General features: G+C 41.5%; 1 protein-coding gene across 3 annotated transcripts in view; it reads right to left on the minus strand.

Annotated features, from left to right (window-relative positions):
- Positions 1–19,141, minus strand: part of camsap1b (calmodulin regulated spectrin-associated protein 1b) — a 68,021-nt gene that overhangs the window by 37,558 nt on the left and 11,322 nt on the right. For all 3 annotated transcript variants that reach the window (XM_055660129.1, XM_055660128.1, XM_055660127.1), the window contains exons 2-3: positions 10,179–10,441; positions 2,174–2,335 (exon numbers count right to left, since the gene is read on the minus strand). In XM_055660129.1, coding sequence (XP_055516104.1) covers positions 2,174–2,335; positions 10,179–10,441 — 425 coding nt within the window. The remainder of the gene's footprint in view (positions 1–2,173; positions 2,336–10,178; positions 10,442–19,141) is intronic.

Raw genomic sequence — 19,141 nt, forward strand, 5'->3', positions numbered from 1 at the left:
CCTCCCCAGAATTTCAGTTTCCTCCCACATCCAAAAGACAAGCAGATTGGTAGGTTAATTGGCCTCTATGCATTGTCCCTCATGTGTTGGTAACGAGGGATCTGAGAGTTAATGGGAATATGGGAAGAATAACGTGGAATTAAAGCACAATTAGTATAAATGGGTGATTCATGATCCCACAATGCATTTCTAGATGGACTCTCTTGTATTTTTGCCACAGAAATAGCATTTACACAGGAATAAAGGATAATAAATGCACATAGCCTGAAATGCGATGGGTAAAATACTTCCATGGCAATCCCAAAATAGTTACCGTATTTCCCGGCAATGAAAGCTCTATTTTTTACCCCAAAATTAGGCACGAAAATTTACCTGCGTCTTGAATGCCGAAGGTTAGGTTGTTCGCCAAGAAAGATTGACTTGGCTATCCCTCAGTACAGGAACATTAAGAACGATGTTGCTGGACTGAGGGATAGCCAAGTCTATCCCTCATTGCTGGCAGCTGATGGGAAGCGGCTGTAAAGTGGGAAGCGGCTGTAAAAGGACAGTGCCGCTAGTGTGGGGGGGGGGGGGGGGGGGGGGGGAAATTCCTCACAGCGGGTGGGGGGTCAGCACAAACAGGAGCGTTAAGAAGGCGCTGGTCGGGGATCATGCCAGCAACTCACTCACTCACTGCTGCCCTCTGGGTGTGGAGCCACCACATTGTGGCCGGGGAGGAAGTAGCTCGGGTGGCTGCGAACGGCTGCCAGGACTGGACAGCGGAACCAGCCACAACCTCAGCACCTTCTGCTGGCCTGCTCACCTCTGGCATTGCTCTCCATCTGAACACCTCTCTCTTGCCGCTCGCCGGCCTTGCTCATGTCAGCCATTCCCGCAAATCCTTAAATTCAGACTGCCGCACAGGTGGCTGCGACCGGCCGCTGGGATCGGACAGCGGAACGGGTGGAGGTGGTGGTTAGCGGGTAGCTACTGGGCGGAAGGCTGGCTGCTCCGTCCTGGGCTCGCTTGCTCTCTCTCTCTCTACTAGTCGCGGGGCAACCTGGGAACTGCAGCCATTCCCTGGGCTCACAGGCGACCTGGACGCAATAGCCAGACCTGGGACAAGCGAGCCGACCTGGGTGCAACAGCCAGATCTGGGGCAAGCCAGCAGACCTGGGAACTGCAGCCTTTCGCGGCGCACGCTGCAGACCTGGGCACTGCAGCCAGTCCTGTGGCACGCAGGCGACCTGGGAACTGCAGCCGGGCTCGAAATTAACGGTTGCCCGTTGCCCATGGCCACTAAATGGCAACCGGGCAATCTAAAAGCCATGGCATTTCGCCCGACTTGGCAAGCACCCGGGACACCTGCATGTTCAACTCTGAGCGGGACCCCTCTCTCTATCTCCCTCTCCGCCCGCCACCCGGGCCTCAGTTCTCCGGCCGCTCCTCATCCGCCGGCATGGCTGGCCGCCTTGCACATGCGCACTGCCACAGCCTGCACATCCTCCCCCTGCACAGTCCTTGGGACGCGAGGGATCTGGGAACTGAAGCCAGTCCCGGGGACGTGAGGGATTTGGGAACTGCAGCCTGTCGGGCCACACAGGCGATGTTGCCGACCCTTGGACTAAAACAAACCTTTGACACCCGAACTAACCCTTCCTATCCATACGTGTTCAAATGTCTTAAGCATCAATTAAGCATTAATGTATCCATTTCTATTATCTCCTCTGGCAGCTCATTCCAGATACGGACTATCCTCCGAGTGAAAATGTCGCCCCAGAAGTCCCTCTTAAATCTCTCCCCTCTCACCTTAAGCCAATGCCCTCTAGTTTTGGAATCCTTTACCCTGGAGGAAAGCGTGTAAGGAATCAATATGTCCATGCTCCTCATCATCTTGTACACCTTAATAAGGTTACCCCTTAGCCTCTTATGCACCAACGGCCAGGATGTAGCTGCTCATGGCAGAATAGACACTTTAAAAGTAGTTATAAAATGGCTGCTTTAAACAAAATCAAAAAGGTTTGAAAATAAGAGCAGTGCTTGCGCTGGACAAAAAAAAAAAATAGAAAGAGATTATGCACATACATTATTAGCAACATTTAAATTCATATTCTACCAGTGGATTGAGCAAAAGCTCTGTGGGCCAGTATAGAACATTAAGGTAAAACAAAAGTACCTAAGATTTTACATTTACCTTATTTATCCAGAACACCATGGCATCTTCCAGATCATATGGTAATTCCTTTGAGGCACTAAATGTGGAAAAACGCTTTACTGATGCCACCACCTTTTCAATGCTAATCATCTCTACTGTGTAGGCCATCATCAGCGCATCAATCAAAGCCATATGAGCACTCTGTAATATCAGAAGTATAGATCATTAGTATGGGTATGCATTTAGAACACCATAAGCTTTTGAGTTGCTAATAAAGGTGGTAACCTCTGCAAATGTAAATGAGTCAAGTTGTTCTTTACATGATTTTTACATTTAGAATGCAGCTTCCAAAACTCTAATTCACGCATCCCATTGGTCGGCCAATTCCACAATCAGATAGCAAACTTTCCTTATCTAGACTTCTGAACTTTAAACAAATGTTGTTTATTTATAATATTGATAGAAAATAGTAATGAATTCTTCACACAATGGTTACATCAATTGTAAATGAAGTTTAAATTATGCAATATAACAACAAAAATATAGAAGATATATAGCGGCTTCTCACGTAGAGAAAAAATTAAAACATAAAAGATGAGATCTACCAATTGCCAAAGTTGCAAACAAAAATTCAAATATTACGATGTTAATGTTAAGATGTTAATGAGAGAAAAATAACTGATGCACCATCCTTGCCATTTAAAAAAAAAGTTTTTTACTATGTATTCATTGTCTCTCTGAACTTCAATATCAACCAAAATCTCAATTTTCTTTTAAGCAGATGGCTCAATTTTCAAATGCTGTATCCCTCAGTTGTTTCCCTTCAATACATCCCACCTTCAAGGGGAATGTGCAAGTGAAAATTAATTAAATAATTCTGGAACGCGAGAGGAAATGAGCAAGTGAAAATTAATTAAATAATTCTGGAACGCGAGAGGAAATGAATGTTGGAAATGTGCGAATACAAAACTGAAATAGAAACATAGAAATTAGGTGCAGGAGTAGGCCATTTGGCCCTTCGAGCCTGCACCGCCATTCAATATGATCATGGCTGATCATCCAACTCAGTATCCTGTACCTGCCTTCTCTCCATACCCTCTGATCCCCTTGGCCACAAGGGCCACATCTAACTCCCTCTTAAATATAGCTAATGAACTGGCCTCAACTACCCTCCTCACAGCTAACACTGCCCCCCAGCTTAGTGTCATCCGCAAATTTGGAGATATTGCCTTCAATTCCCTCATCCAGATCATTAATATATATTGTAAATAGCTGGGGTCCCAGCACTGAGCATTGCGGTACCCCACTAGTCACTGCCCGCCATTGTGAAAAGGACCCGTTTACTCCTACTCTTTGCTTCCTGTTTGCCACAGTTCTCTATCCACATCAATACTGAACCCCCAATGCCATGTGCTTTAAGTTTGTATACTAATCTCTCATGTGGGACCTTGTCGAAAGCCTTCTGGAAGTCTAGATACACCACATCCACTGGTTCTCCCCCTATCCACGCTACTAGTTACATCCTCGAAAAAATCCTATAAGATTCGTCAGACATGATTTACCTTTCGTAAATCCATGCTGACTTTGTCCAATGATTTCACCACTTTCCAAATGTGCTGCTATCCCATCTTTAATAACTGACTCTAGCAGTTTCCCCACTACCGATGTTAGACTAACTGGTCTGTAATTCCCCGTTTTCTCTCTCTCCCTCCCTTCTTAAAAGTGGGGTTACGTTTGCTACCCGTCAATCCTCAGGAACTACTCCAGAATCTAAAGAGTTCTGAAAGATTATTACTAATGCATCCACTATTTCTGGAGCTACTTCCTTAAGTACTCTGGGATGCAGCCTATCTGGCCCTGGGGATTTATCGGCCTTTAATCCATTCAATTTACCCAACACCACTTCCCGGCTAACCTGGATTTCACTCAGTTCCTCCATCTCATTTGACCCCCGGTCCCCGCTATTTCCGGCAGATTATTTATGTCTTCCTTAGTGAAGACGGAACCAAAGTAGTTATTCAATTGGTCGGCCATATCCTTCCTTGTTCCCCATGATCAAGTCACCTGTTTCCGACTGCAAGGGACCTACATTTGTTTTAACTAATCTCTTTCTTTTCACATATCTATAAAAACTTTTGCAGTCAGTTTTTATGTTCCCTGCCAGTTTTCTTTCATCTATTTTTCCTTTCCTAATTAAGCCCTTTGTCCTCCTCTGCTGGTCTCTGAATTTCTCCCAGTCCTCTGGTATGCTGCTTTTTCTGGCTAATTTGTACGCATCATCCTTCGCTTTGATACTATCCCTGATTTCCCTTGTTATCCACAGATGCACTACCTTCCCTGATTTATTCTTTTGCCAAACTGGGATGAACAATTTTTGTAGTTCATCCATGCAATCTTTAAATGTCTTCCATTGCATATCCACCGTCAACCCTTTTAGAATTAATTGCCAGTCAATCTTGGCCAATTCACGTCTCATACCCTCAAAGTTACCTTTCTTTAAGTTCAGAACCATTGTTTCTGAATTAACAATGTCACTCTCCATCCTAATGAAGAACTCAACCATATTATGGTCACTCTTGCCCAAGGGGGCACGTACAACAAGACTGCTAACTAACCCTTCCTCATTACTCAATACCCAGTCTAAAATAGCCTGCTCTCTCGTTGGTTCCTCTACATGTTGATTTAGATAACTATCCCGCATACATTCCAAGAAATCCTCTTCCTAGGCACCCCAGCCAATTTGATTCACCCAATCTATATGTAGATTGAAGTCACCCATTATAACTGTTTTGCCTTTGTCGCACGCATTTCTAATTTCCTGTTTGATACCATCTCCAACTTCACTACTACTGTTAGGTGGCCTGTACACAACACCTACCAGCGTTTTCTGCCCCTTAGTGTTTCGCAGCTCTACCCATACCGATTCCACATCCTCCAAACTAATGTCCTTCCTTTCCATTGCGTTAATCTCCTCTCTAACCAGCAACGCTACCCCACCTCCTTTTCCTTTCTCTCTATCCCTCCTGAATATTGAATATCTCTGGATGTTCAGCTCCCAGCCTTGGTCACCCTGGAGCCATGTCTCCGTGATCCCAACTATATCATAATCATTAATGGCTATCTGCACGTTCAACTCATCCAACTTATTACGAATACTCCTTGCATTGAGACACAAAGCCTTCAGGCTTGTTTTTACAACGCAAATGACTGATTATCTCAAATTGCTGAATTCAAATCGGTTTTGTTGAGATTTTCTGTTACATTTTAGGAGGCCTAAAATAGCGGTCAGAGTGACTGTGGAAGGGAAGATTAAAGCAATGGACAACTGGAACCGATGGGTCACCTTTGCTGACAAAGATTTTGTGCAAAGGGGTCACCCAATCTGCATTCAATATCCCCAGTGTAAAGGAGACCACACCATTGGCTCGAAATGCAGGGCAATAAATTGGATGGTCAGCTGCTTATGTGGACCAAAAGGTACATTGGAAAATTGAATGCAATAAGCAAAATAATAAAATGTTAGATATAGCTCACAATAATTTTAAAGTATCAACACTAGACACATTTTGCAATAAATGTGACAAACTGAATGGTGGGTAAGAAAGTAAATTAAATGTCCACATTAGCACTGACAAATTACAGGTATGGTGCCCTCCATAAAGACCCATCATTTATTTATTTGCCTCTGTACTCCACAATTTGAGATTTGTAATAAGAAAATAACATGTAGTTAAAGTGTACATTGTCAGATTTTATTAAAGGGTATTTTTATACATTTTGGTTTCATCATGTAGAAATTATAGCTGTGTTTATACATAGGACTATGTATAAACACTGCTGTAATTTCTACATGGTGAATAAAGTGCAAAGAGAGACATACAGTGAACAGATTAATCAAAGCATAGAGGCGCTGATCTGAACCTGTATAGCTTAGTTTATTGCTATGAGGCAATTATATCGCTAGAGGAAATTGTATTTGATATGATTGTGTTGGAGAGTGGATTGCTGAATGGGGCCTCTCCTTGGGCCAGATGTCATCTGCTCTTTCTCTATGGCACATTCTTGAACTGTGAGGTTTATGCTTGAGACAGAATTCAAGGCTGAGAGATAATAGACTCTGTAATTTGGCATCGGCTAAGTTAAATTATAATGAGATTGAGATAGGGGTAGGATGTTTGTGAAGGGGTGTAGTTGCTTGGAGAAGAAAATAATTAGATTGATGGATATGTGACCTTCCTATGTTTATAGAAAGTCGAAGCAGATGTAATTCTGGTGTAATGGTCTGAAGTTGTATCCTGGCACCAAACACTTATTAATTAAGTTGACAGATTTATGACCCATGTATGCCTGGTTGGGAGGTGTGTGTGGGTTTTGAACTTAGAAACTGTAATTCAGCAAACTTATATAATTAATGTTTTAAATACATAGGTAATAGTATTTTAAACTGTGTAAAATTGAAGTGAAATAATTTATGAAATGTATTGTCTTAGTAGGACTGTAAACATTAGACTGTTTAGATTTATAGAAATATCTTTCTTCTTGGTATGAAAAGTGTGTATGACTTGTGTGATCATTGTATTACGTATCTTATCTTATTATTTGAGGAGGGGTCTTTGATAATTGAGCCTACTGGGGTTTTGCTGTGTTGAAATAAAATAAGCAAAGTTATACCACAGGCAAACAAAGGTTGTAATGAGGCCAGGGAAGGGGGATCATGTGACTGATGTTGTAAATCACCAGGACTTAGATGATTGGTTACTAGCTTCTCATATCCTCTGCATCTGAAATGTCTAATACCTATATAAATGCCATGAGTTCTATCAAAGTTACTCTTCTCTGGACCCGCCCCTGAGCATCAGCTCTGTGTTGGAAGGTTCAGACACTAGTCTCAGCTGAATAAAGAATTGATTTCAACAGCTACAAGCATTTGAGTCAAGTTGACATTAGATTAACAAAATAACTCAGTTTAACAGTAACAACATCAGTATAAGCTTTAAATAATGTGCAAGTTTTGCAAAGTATCCTATTTACATAAAATGCTGGGTATTATCATTGAATATGGAAAGTCGCCCACACTTTCTTTAATCCGTGATTCACAATTCACCATCTCAGTTTAGAGCAGAACAGCTTCTCCTTCAGCCACATAACTTTGTGGCCTAATTCTTGCTGTTAAAAGGCCTGCATTCACCTCACCAACTACCAACATTTAATCATCTAAATGCAAGCAATTTCAGAATTCTAATACCTGCATTAAATTAAAGAAACCCTAAATCTACTGAGACATTCCAACTAGCAAATGTATCAGTATGTTGTATTGAGGAATTTATATTGAGTATGACAATGGAACATGAACTGGGAGAATCCTAAAATTTTATTCACAGATCTTGTGCAGGTTAGATCTTGCCCAGAATACATGCGCCAATTCCTTTCAATTAAGCTTTTATAGTGCGAGGAAGAAAGGTAAATCAATCATTTGCTATATCGAGGACATTCAGAAGAATTACAAACTGCTAAATACTTTGACAGATGGCGAAGTTGGGACTCATGGCTCGGTCACCCATCAAAAGATTCTGAGCAATTTTGTAAATAAAGATTCTGGTCTGCCCACATGACCTCACTACTTGCTGGAAGATTCTGGCACATAGTAGGACCAAGGCAATCGAGTTGAGGATGTTCTCAGCAAGGAAGTTTAGCCATAAGTTATAGGAGAAGAATTAAGCCATTTGGCTCATCAAATCTACGCCGCCATTCAATCATGGCTGATCTATCTCTCCCTCCTAACCCTATTCTCTTACCTTGTCCACATAACCCCTGACACCGTACTAATCAAGAATCTATTAATCTCTGCCTTAAAAACATCCATTGACTTGGCCTCCACAGCCTTCTGTGGCAAAGAATTCCACAGATTCACCACCCTCTGACATAAAAAAATTCCTCGTCTCCTTCCTAAAGGAAGATTCTTTAATTCTGAGGCTATGACCTATAGTCCTAAACTTTCTCACCAGTGGAAACATCCTCTCCACATCCACTCCATCCAAGCCCAAATCTAAATCAAGTGGCAAATAATGTAGAATCCGAGTGGAGACTACAGGCAGCTCTTCCCATTCAGGGAACCTCCAGCTATTTTCAAGAACAGGACAAACATTAAAGGTTTCTGTCTGAAGAAGGGTTTCGGCCCGAAACGTTGCCTATTTCCTTCGCTCCATAGATGCTGCTGCACCTGCTGAGTTTCTCCAGCTTTTTTGTGTACCTTTAAAGGTTTACAATTGGCTTGAAGAAATTAAAAATGTCATGATTAAAAAAATAAATAAATAAACCTTCACTGAGAATTTACAAGAAAGTTACCCATGACCTTCTGATAGAAACAATGAATATAAATCTAAATAATTGGAAGATATTTCTAGCAAATCTTCAATAAATTAGTTACTAATTTAATCTGGTGTTAATTTCATAATCAAAATGTAGTGTTTATTGCGGTGATACGAGTCAGTGATTTAACATTATTGTAATGTCATAATTCCCAACCACCAGGCCTCATACATTTAGTAGTATTACCTGGGTGCTCCCAACAGTCAGAATCTATTACATTTTATGGTTTTCTGCTATTCAAGACCCCCTGTATACAGACCACAACTGTTTTTCTGTATCAGCATCCTCCTACCTCCTAACATAAAATAATACATTAAAATTCCAATATTCTGGCACACTCAGGACTTGGGTGACATCAGAGCGTGGACATCAGGGGCCTAGTGAGTGGGAAAGGGAGGATGGAAACCAGGGAGCATGGAAAGGGATGGGAACTAATGAGTGTCAAACTGTCAAGATTTCCAAACAGTCAGAATGCCATTATTATAATTTTATGCCCACTGTCTTTTGGAAGAATGCAAGATGAACTTGTTGAAACACATCGGTGTGATCACACCTGCTGAAATGGTGCAATTTTAGTCTTCTTGCCCAAGAAAATATATACCAGCCACAGCAGGAATGCAATGAAGATTTGCCAGACTGATTCCTGGAATGATAGGACTGTCATGTGAGGTGAGATAAAGACCAAGTCGAGATTTCACTGAGATGCACAAAATTCCGCCATGGTTTGTTGTGGTAGGGAGCATACATATAATTTTACAGAAAACAAAAGGACCAAAGTGAGAAACTTTTATTTTTACTCAAAAGGTAGTGGTTGTGAAATTATTAGAAAAAAATATGAACCAGAAGATTAATCTATACTTTGAAGGGTAAGGAATGACAGGGATAATCATTACAAATGTGTTGGTGGGAGATGCTATCTAATTAATTTCATGGCGTTTTTTTTGAAGAACGAATTAAATATATTGATGAGTCAACACAGCTGAATAGGTTTATATTGACTTCAATAAGGCCTTTGACATGTTCCCATGTACATCAGCCACATGGAACAAATAAATACTGCTGTGCAAGAAATAACTGCAGATCCTGGTTAAAACCAAAGGTAGACACAAAATGCTGGAGTAACTCAGCGGGTGAGGCAGCATCTCCAGAGAGAAAAGGCTGAATCCTGATTGTTCAATACATTCAAAAGGAAAATCAATGTCATAACGGTAGATTCCCCTACCTGGGGTAAAATACTTGGTGCATTCACCCTATCCATTCCCCTCATGATTTTATACACCTCTATAATATCACCCCGTTTCCTGCGTTGCAAGGAATAAAGCTCAACCTTTCCCTTTTGCTCAAGCGCTCAGGTCCTAACAATTGCAAATCTTCTCTACACGATATTCAGCTTATGCCAAATCTGTGAAGAGCACTTATAAATTGCTCAGTTTATAACACATGGTCAGTGGTAGCATCTGCTGGTTTTAGCATTAGTAATATCAACAGCCACAGCTTGCGAACCATAGAAGACAGCTTCCGTGTAAACCATGGAAGGGAGCATTCTGCTATCCAATTTTGCCCACATTCCTGAAGGGAAGCCTGAAGAAACGATAATCAAATCTACCCAGGAATACCAGAAAGCCACCAGTTAAAGGAATTAATATAAACCCCAGTAAGAATTTAATTCACTCACCATTTTGATTGGAGACTGCGTCAGGTCCGATTCCGAAACTGGCATATCATCACTCTCCATCACATAAATGCCTTTGCGCGACAATGCTTGAATGACGGGTTGGTGACCCCGCAACGCAGACACCTGATCCCCTTTTAAAATTAGGATGCACACACGACAGTAAAGGTCACTGGACAGCAGCAGCTTGATGACGGGTGGTTTAATGTGTTCTTGTTCATATTGGTCTGTGTAGAAAGCATCCCTTAAATCCTCAGGAATATTATCTGCAATGAGCCACAGAAGGAGTTAGAGGAAAGTATTGATTTACAGCAACAAATCACATCCACGTTGACCCAAAAAATGTATTTGACATTTCCCTCCCGGATGGAATGAACTGTCTATCCAGTAGAAAAGTCACATATCTTGATAAATACTGACATTTATAAAACCATATATTACAATCACATTACAGCAAATAGTTTTAAAGAATTTAGATCCTTAGTTCTCAATTAGCTTTATTACACAAAATACTTCATTATATTTCTTATGTCATAACAGAAAATCACTCTATAATCATGGAAACATATAGCATAGGCATTGGCCCTTTTTAGCCCACCTCACGCATGCCAATTGCAAAGCCTGTCTACATTAATCCCATTTGCCCATATTAGTCTTGTAGCCAATGTACGCTTTTCTTAACCAAGTATCTATGTAAACACCTTTTAAACATGTCTTCATCGTCTCCTCTGGCAGTTCGTTCCAGATAGTCAAAAAAAATGGAGTAACTCAGCAGGACAGGCAGCATCTCTGCAGAGAAGGAATGGGTAACGTTTCGGGTTGAGGTCTGAAGGGTCTCGACTCAAAACGTCACCCATTCCTTCTCTAGAGATGCTGCCTGTCCCGCTTAGTTACTCCAGCTTTTTGTGTCTATCTTCGATTTAAACCAGCATCTGCAGTTCCTTCTTACACAGTTCATTCCAGATGTTCACCACCCTCTGTATAAAACACCTACCCCTCAAATCTTTTAACATTTCTCCTCTCACCTTAAACCTCCACCAGCTAACTCCAGACTACCTGGGAAAATGACTATCTCTCCTACCTATGCCCTTATATTTTTATGGATAAGGTCACCCCTCAGCATCCAACAAACCCTATCCAAACTTTCCTTATTACAGCCCTGCATGTCATTCAATATTCTGCTGAATCTCTTTTTCAATCTCTCTATTGCTATGATATTCTTCCTGTGGTGTGCAATCAGAACTATACACAATAATCTAATATCATGAAAATCAAAAAACATACATGGTTACATATGTAAATTAAACTGGTGAAGGAATGCAATATTTACATCTCAATACATATTAAAGCCATTACTGAATTTAACAAACTTGAAGAAATCCCTTACAGGTGACAGTTACATTAAAACTTCAATCTGACTAACAACTTCCATGTCTCAAAATATTTCAAGACATCAAAACAACAGCATCAGAGGTACCAGGACAAAAGTGGGAGAAGAGAACAATGTGTAGGCAAATAGGGGGTCTGAAATTCTGAATACAGTAAAAACCGCAATGGACTAGAAAGCATAAGCTAGTATTCAGGATACAAGACAATAGCGAAGGAGAAATTTTAGGTCCATAAATAGGAATAACAGAAACCAAATGATTTCAAAATGCACAACCAATTTGCAGTGGCACAGTGCCAGAGACTTGGGTTCGATCCTGACCTCGGGAGCTGCCTATGTGGAGTTTGCATTTTCTCTCTGTGACTGCGTGAGTTTCCTCCGGGTGCCTTGGTTTCCTCCAACATACCAAGGCCTAGCGTTTGTGGGTTCATTGTCCCTAGTGTGTAGTGAGTGGATGAGAAAGTGGCGCCAGGGGCGCCGAACGACTGGCAGTCCCGCCAACAATCTGTCTGTTTTTTCATCTTTTAAAACATTTTTGGTACATTCTAAAAGATTGTGTAAATGTTCTCCGGTTTGTTCTATGTGGGGGGAGGAGGAGCGGGTCGGGGGAAACTTTTTTTCAGTTTCTTACCTTGCCGGAGATGCGATTGTTTTCTGTGTCACATCTCCGGCCGATCTGAAGCCTACCATCGATGGAGCTGGAGGCCTCCTCAGACTGACCCGCGGGGCATGGACTTAACATTGGAGCTGATCCCTTGCCTGGGATCGCTCCAACCGCGGCCTTTACCATCGGGAGAGGCTGAGTCGGGAAGCTCCAACGACGCAGAGGCTCGACCAGCTCCAACATGGGGCCCCCGCATCCGGCTACGGGAATCAAGATCGTCCCGTCAACGGAGGGCTCAAGGCCCCCGAATTAGGAATGAGGTAGAGATGAAAGTGGGCGATATTTTCCTTGGGATTGTAGTTTCCTTGGGTTTGGGATTAACAAACATAAAACAAGATTCACTGATTCAAGTTCAGCTTGTCTGTGCAGTTAGAAAGAGGAATGGAAACAGTGACTAAGAAGTAATGCGAACAAGGTTTTAGGTTTAGGTTTATTATTGTCATGTGTACAATAAAAAGCTTTGTTTTGCATGCTATCCAATCAGATCAGATAATACTGTACACAAATACAATCAAATCAGTCAAGTACAATAGGTAGAGCAAAGGGTAAGATACAGAGTACAGAATATAGTTCACAGCACTAACGCATCAGTTACATTTACAGTTAGAAAAAATATTTAAAAGACTAAAGCAATTGTAATAGATGATAGTAGATCCTTCCTAGGAAGCGCGTGTAATGAGTCGCATGCTCTGATGCCATAAGATGGTTACAGCCTTGAAGATTTTAATATACCCAAGTCAGTTACACAATTATGGGCACAGAAAATCATACTATGTCCTCAAAGGGTCACATGTGAAAGATAAACATGGGGAAATAATTTTGGCATTATGGTTTAAATTAATTATTTCATTTTTCTTTAATAACCCAGGCAATGCTTAAAATGTTTAAAATAAAATAAATCATACTTTATTAGCCAAGTATGTTTTGCAACATACGAGAAATTTGATTTGATGAGAAATTGACCCATTGTTGCTTAATTTGTTTACTTTTAAGCACTATGTTAGTTTCCTTCCGATCTATTGATTTCTCTGCAGCATCAAGTAAAATTCTCAAATCTCCAGTTACGATGTCCCACCAGGGATTTTGTCATTTAGTATTCATTTTTCGGACTTTCTCTCCGTCACATCAATGTAACAATTAAAAATACAAATATACAGCAACCAGTTCAACTGTTCCATGCTAACATCTATGCAACAAGAGAAAAGACAAGAGTCATTATATGGCACCTTTTATGACTTCAGGTTCTCCCTAACTATTTTACTGCTGACAAAAGTTTTTGTAAGTATAATCCTTATTGTAACAGAGGAATCACAGAAGTCAATTGATCCATAGCAAGCTTTTGCAAACAGCAGAACCACGGAGGTCAGATTATCTACTTTTGTAAAGTTGACTGAGAATACAGATGGGTCACGACATTGGTGGCAACAATGAAACAGCAAGATGGGACATCCAAAATATGATATCACTAAAGTGCATTGTATTAAGTGTTAGCCTAGACCTTTGCACAATCTCTAAAGAAAGAAATTGAACCAGTCTTCTAATTTGGAAGTAACACTATTACTGCACACAGGTAGAACAGTACCTCATATTCCACTGGACAGCTTGGAACCCAATGGCATGAATATTGAATTCTCCAATTACAGGTAAACCCCTCACATCTAATCTATCCACGCACACCTTTCTTTTCACCCCCTCCGCCTCGTCACCCTGTTTTATTCCTCCACCTACTCATTTCCCACTTCTCTCTACCCATGGTCCTCTATTTTGCTCCCCCTTACACCCAAGCCCGTTCCCATCCACCCATTATCCCTTCCACATTTCACTCCCCATCTTTCTTCCTAATTAGATTCCACCCCATGCATCCTTTGGTCTTCTCCACTTATCACATCCAACCTTGATTACTATCTCCACCCATCTCTCCCCCACCTGAATTCACCTATCACTTGTGATGAAATGCAGCACAGAGGTTGCCTGTGGAGTCAGCAAAACATTAATTGTTACCGGTAGTTACATAAAGAAAGGAAGTGAAAATTATAATTCTTTTTTTGAAATCTTCACTGCACTGTCAAAGCTGCCTCTACTGAACCTGTACCTGTCACATTGGCATCTGACAAAACCCATACCAGTGCCGGCTGCCTCTTCAACTAACACATCCACCTCCGTTTTCAACACCACCAAAAACATTTGTCTGTTCATTCTCACACCACCTTCTTTAGCAGAAACTTTTCTGTCAACCTCACTTTGCCCTATTATGGTGATTTTATTTATTTTAATAAAATCAACACATTGATTTTGACATGGCTTTATTTTCTTGAATTTCAGTTTACTAAAAATCTTAACATTAGACACCAAACTGATTTCTCTCCCTCCCTCGTCCCCTCCCTTCACCCCCTCTCCTGCCATTGGAAAATCTACATCCGTCTTAACATATTTTCACATGACAAAGGGTTCCTTAAAAATGTAAGAAACCCTAGTTTAATCAGAGATCTAAACAAACCTGCTGAGTTGATCAATCTAAACTGATGTGGCCATTCATTAACGGTCAACATGACAGCGAGAAATTTCCTTCTATGTGGACATAAAATAGTCAAGCTCTTGATTTACTAATCTTCCAACAATATTTACCTTGACTTGCATTTCTGGGTGCATGTAGGAGTATGTGTTGCATTTCAGAAGTTAGTATTGAAAATACCCAGTACTGTTTATATCTTTAGCCTGTTTGTAGGCATTTGTAAACGTTTATTGAGAATTAAAAGATAAAGATGAATACTTTATTAACCCCCTTATTCAGGGGAAATTCAGATGTCCTTGCAGCACACTAATAAAAATACAACATAGCATTCAAGAAGTTTAACATTAAAACATAAAAACATCCCCCCACAGTGGGTTCCCACTGTGGGGGAAGGCACAAAGTCCAGTCCCCATCCTCTTGTCCACCCAGAGTCGGGCGTATTGAGGCCTCCACAGTCGCCATTACAAATCTATTTTTCAACAGCAAAACAAATGTCATCAATCCCATTGCCTGAAACAGATCTATTGTATCAACTTTGTAAGTAGTTAGATTATTTAAGAATTTAAAAATATATGAACAATGAAATAAGATTTTGTGGTAACATTTTCTGATTGATGTTGAGGGTTTTGTGACAGCTTTGGAATGCAGTATTTGGGCATATCACATATAATGGTTAGATTCTTACAAGATCTCTAGTATTGTTAAATGAGTTTAATGCATTTTTCAAGATATTTACTAAGCTTTCCTTTGGCAAGGTCACAAAACGGCTAAGCAGCTAATTTAAATACAAAATTAAACACAGATTTGCTCAATTTGCATTCACTTTTGAGGCTGCTTTCTTCAGTAATGGAATAGAAACAATCAGAGAACCACACAGTAGGCCCTGACAACTATCATGGGATTCTTCCCAGAATACTTTTCTGTGGATCCAGAATCCACCACTTAAAATTGGCAGATGTTAAAAAATTTACTAAATTGAAATTATAGATACGATTCTATACTTGATTACTGGTATTTCTTTCTTTTCAGATTTTCTCACAATACTTTAGGCCATATAGCCTAACCAATCTATGCAGGCCGTCAGATAATTCCCATCCATGCTATTTCCACAACCAGTTTGCTCCCACAGGCAACCCAAAACCTTTCTGCAATCCACCTCCACTAAGGGTCATTTATTGTTGCCAATTAACATACCAATCATACAAAAAAAGACACATTTGTGCAGTCACTAATTAACTTACTACAGGTGCACAACCTTTTATCCGGTGTTCCGGAAACTGAAAAACTCCGAAAACCGGCCATTTTTTCCAGGATATCGTCTGCACACCAAAGCTCGCGTTTGGCGCCAAACTTGACCCGAAACGACCCACGGTCAACCCAGGTCTGTACTACTGTAGCGGCTGCCTCCTCCACGGAGACCGGGGAGACACTTAAACATCTGTAAATCATTGCTTAAATGTTAGTCAGTTAGTTTGGAGGGCTTTTATGTGAAGTAAAGGGGTAAACTTTGAATTCTTAGTCCGCTACCTGGTCGGAGAGACGGGGAGCGGTCAATGCCTTACCGGGTCGCCGTGCAGTAAGCTCCGCAGGGCTGTGGCCGCCAACTCCCAGCTGGGGCCGCGGGCGGCGCCGGTTGTAGCTCCGACCCCGGCAACTCTACCCCTGGCTGTGAGACGCTCCAAATCCACCACCGCCCGCGGCCGGACGCCCCCCACCCCAGCTCCGCAAATGTTGGGAGTCGGCGGCGTCGCAGCGCTAGGATACCAGCGGGAAGCGGGCAATGCCTTACCGGGTCGCCGTGCGGTAAGCTCCAGGGCGCTGAGGCCGCCTTCTCCCAACATTCGCGGAGTTGGGACTGCGGGCGTCCGGCCGCGGGCCGCGATGGATTTGGAGCGCCTCGCAGCCAGGGGTAGAGTTACCGGGGTCGGAGCTACAACCGGCACCGCCCGCGGCCAGACGGAGCCCCCAGCTCCGCGATGTTGGGAGTCGCCGACCAGGTAGGGGGCTAAGAATTAAAGTTTCCCCCTTCACCCACCCACCCCACCACATAAAATCCCTCCAAATTAACTGACTAACATTTATGCAATGATTTACAATGATTCCCCGGTCTCCGGGGAGGAGGCAGTCGCTCCAGACTTTTCAAGCCGCCCGCGCTACCTACCTAATCTACGCTAAAAATCTTCCATTCGGAAATCCGAATATGTCCGAAATCCGACAAGTGTCTGGTCCCAAGGCTTTCGGATAAAAAGGTTGTGCACCTGTATTAAAAATAACCCATAATAACTTTTTAGTTAATTTAAAGATAGAGAGAAAACAGGCCTTTCAGCCCACCGAGTACGTGCCGACTAGTGCCCTACCCCCCCACCTACACCAGCACTCACTTACACACGAGGGACAATTTACAATCTTTACCGAAGCCAATGTAAACGAGTTTCCCCCATGTAAACGAGTACAGAAAAATTGTCCATATTGTACCTCTCTAATCTTTTTCGATCCCTCTGTTGCTTCAACTTGTCTGATTCCAATCCTGGCTGAGCAGCTAATCAGAACAGAACCATTGCATGAACCAATTACCTGAATCTGACTAATCTTTAATATTGCTTCCATGGGTTGAAACAACCGGAGACAACGATTTTACTGGGTGATTGGGACCTGCATACTCTAGGCGTCACATTTTATGGCAATAAAGGGGAATAAATTATATTCTATAACAGTGTTACCTCATATGAACGCTGATGAGCCAGTTTTCACCACCCTTTTCATCAGATGCATTGATTTTATTAAAAAGTATATGGGTTTTTTTAAATAAAGTATATTAACACCTACTTAAAAAGGCGGCAAAGCATTCAAATTTTTTTTTAAATTAGATGATATTCAATCAGAAATGCACTTTTTCAACCTGGATTTTTCATGAGTCTCTTACCAACATATTCAGCCACACTACAATAATTGCCAATTATTTTTTTTATCAGTAAATTCAGAGAAATAATCGTCAAGAAAGTTTACAGAATATAATTTATAAACATATCCTTAAATAAACCAATGCTCTGCTAGTGTAATATGAATTATGAGAAAGCTTGACAACTTCTTGGTCTGCAACCATTATTGTATTCATCTTTAGTTTTGGTTGTGTTACTGCTGCATAAAATGCATCTCAGGCAGGAATTCAGAATGATATTCACGTGAGCATCTCTATGCTTAATTAACTTTCCATTACAATCATTCATGAGAAACGCTACCTTTTCACTTCATCATCAACATTACTAATGCTGTTCCCCTTAATATCTCACTATAACTAGCATCTTCTTTCTTGATTCAAAAACCTTTCATACTCTTCAGCTGAATTCATTCATACAGCAACTGTTGAACCTCAGTGATAAATCAGGACTGGCTTCTGTCACTCGGCACTTGTGCTTCTCAAATGAAAGGCAATTACAATTGCAAGATTTCATTGCAAGTCAGCCTTAATGAAATGTATTCATTTTTGTCTTGTATTCATCAAAATGGTCTCTCCTGAAACGAAAAAAAGAGATAAAATGAAACTCAAATATTTTGAACAAATATTAAAAAATGAAATGAGCCACCGGAAATTGGAGAGATAAATTCCGCCTGGGTTGCTTGTGTCCGGAGGCATGGACAAAATAGTCAAACCAACCCCTCCAAATGAAGCGTTTCTTATTCAAAATTATTTCACATCAATGACCAGAGAAGTCAAAGCCCCCGGCTGGCGATATTAATAATGTGCGAGGTCGCACAGTGTGAGATGCCAGAGTCCCGCGGCCAGCAAGCACCGGCAAATGTGGAGGAACAGCCCCGCCTCATATTCCGCCTGGGATTGCTTGTGTCCGGATGGCATCAGAAGCAGCGTTGAATTCTACCAATTTTGCTAGCCCTTGCTGTCTCCTCCCCTTCCTTAACCGTCGAGCTGTCTCCTCCCACACACCCAACCCCCCGCCCTCGGGCTCCTCCTCCTCCCCTTTTTCCTTCCTTCTCCCCCCCCCCCCCCCCCCCCCCCCATCAGTCAGTCTGAAGAAGGGTTTCGGCCCGAAACGTCGCCTATTTCCTTCGCTCCATAGATGCTGCTGCACCAGCTGAGTTTCTCCAGCATTTTTGTGTACCTATTAATAATGTAATATTTGACAAACTCTCAAAAATAACCCTGATGTATTTTTGTAAAATAACAACAATAATTAAATGACCAATTCCTGAATTATAAATTACTTCTGCAATTCTACAAACACACAATTTTATTAACAACTAAAGAACTTTCTCTAGTTTCCTCATGAGTAGGAAAAGATCAGGTATGGCAAGTCGTTTCCACTGTCACATGGCAAAAGCAAAGCATCACAACTAGATATTTGCCTGCAGCAAACTTGTGTTCTCTTGAGAAAGACAAGTAAACA

Source organism: Leucoraja erinacea, chromosome 31 (genome assembly GCF_028641065.1).
Source record: "Leucoraja erinacea ecotype New England chromosome 31, Leri_hhj_1, whole genome shotgun sequence".
NCBI classification, from domain to species: domain Eukaryota; kingdom Metazoa; phylum Chordata; class Chondrichthyes; order Rajiformes; family Rajidae; genus Leucoraja; species Leucoraja erinaceus.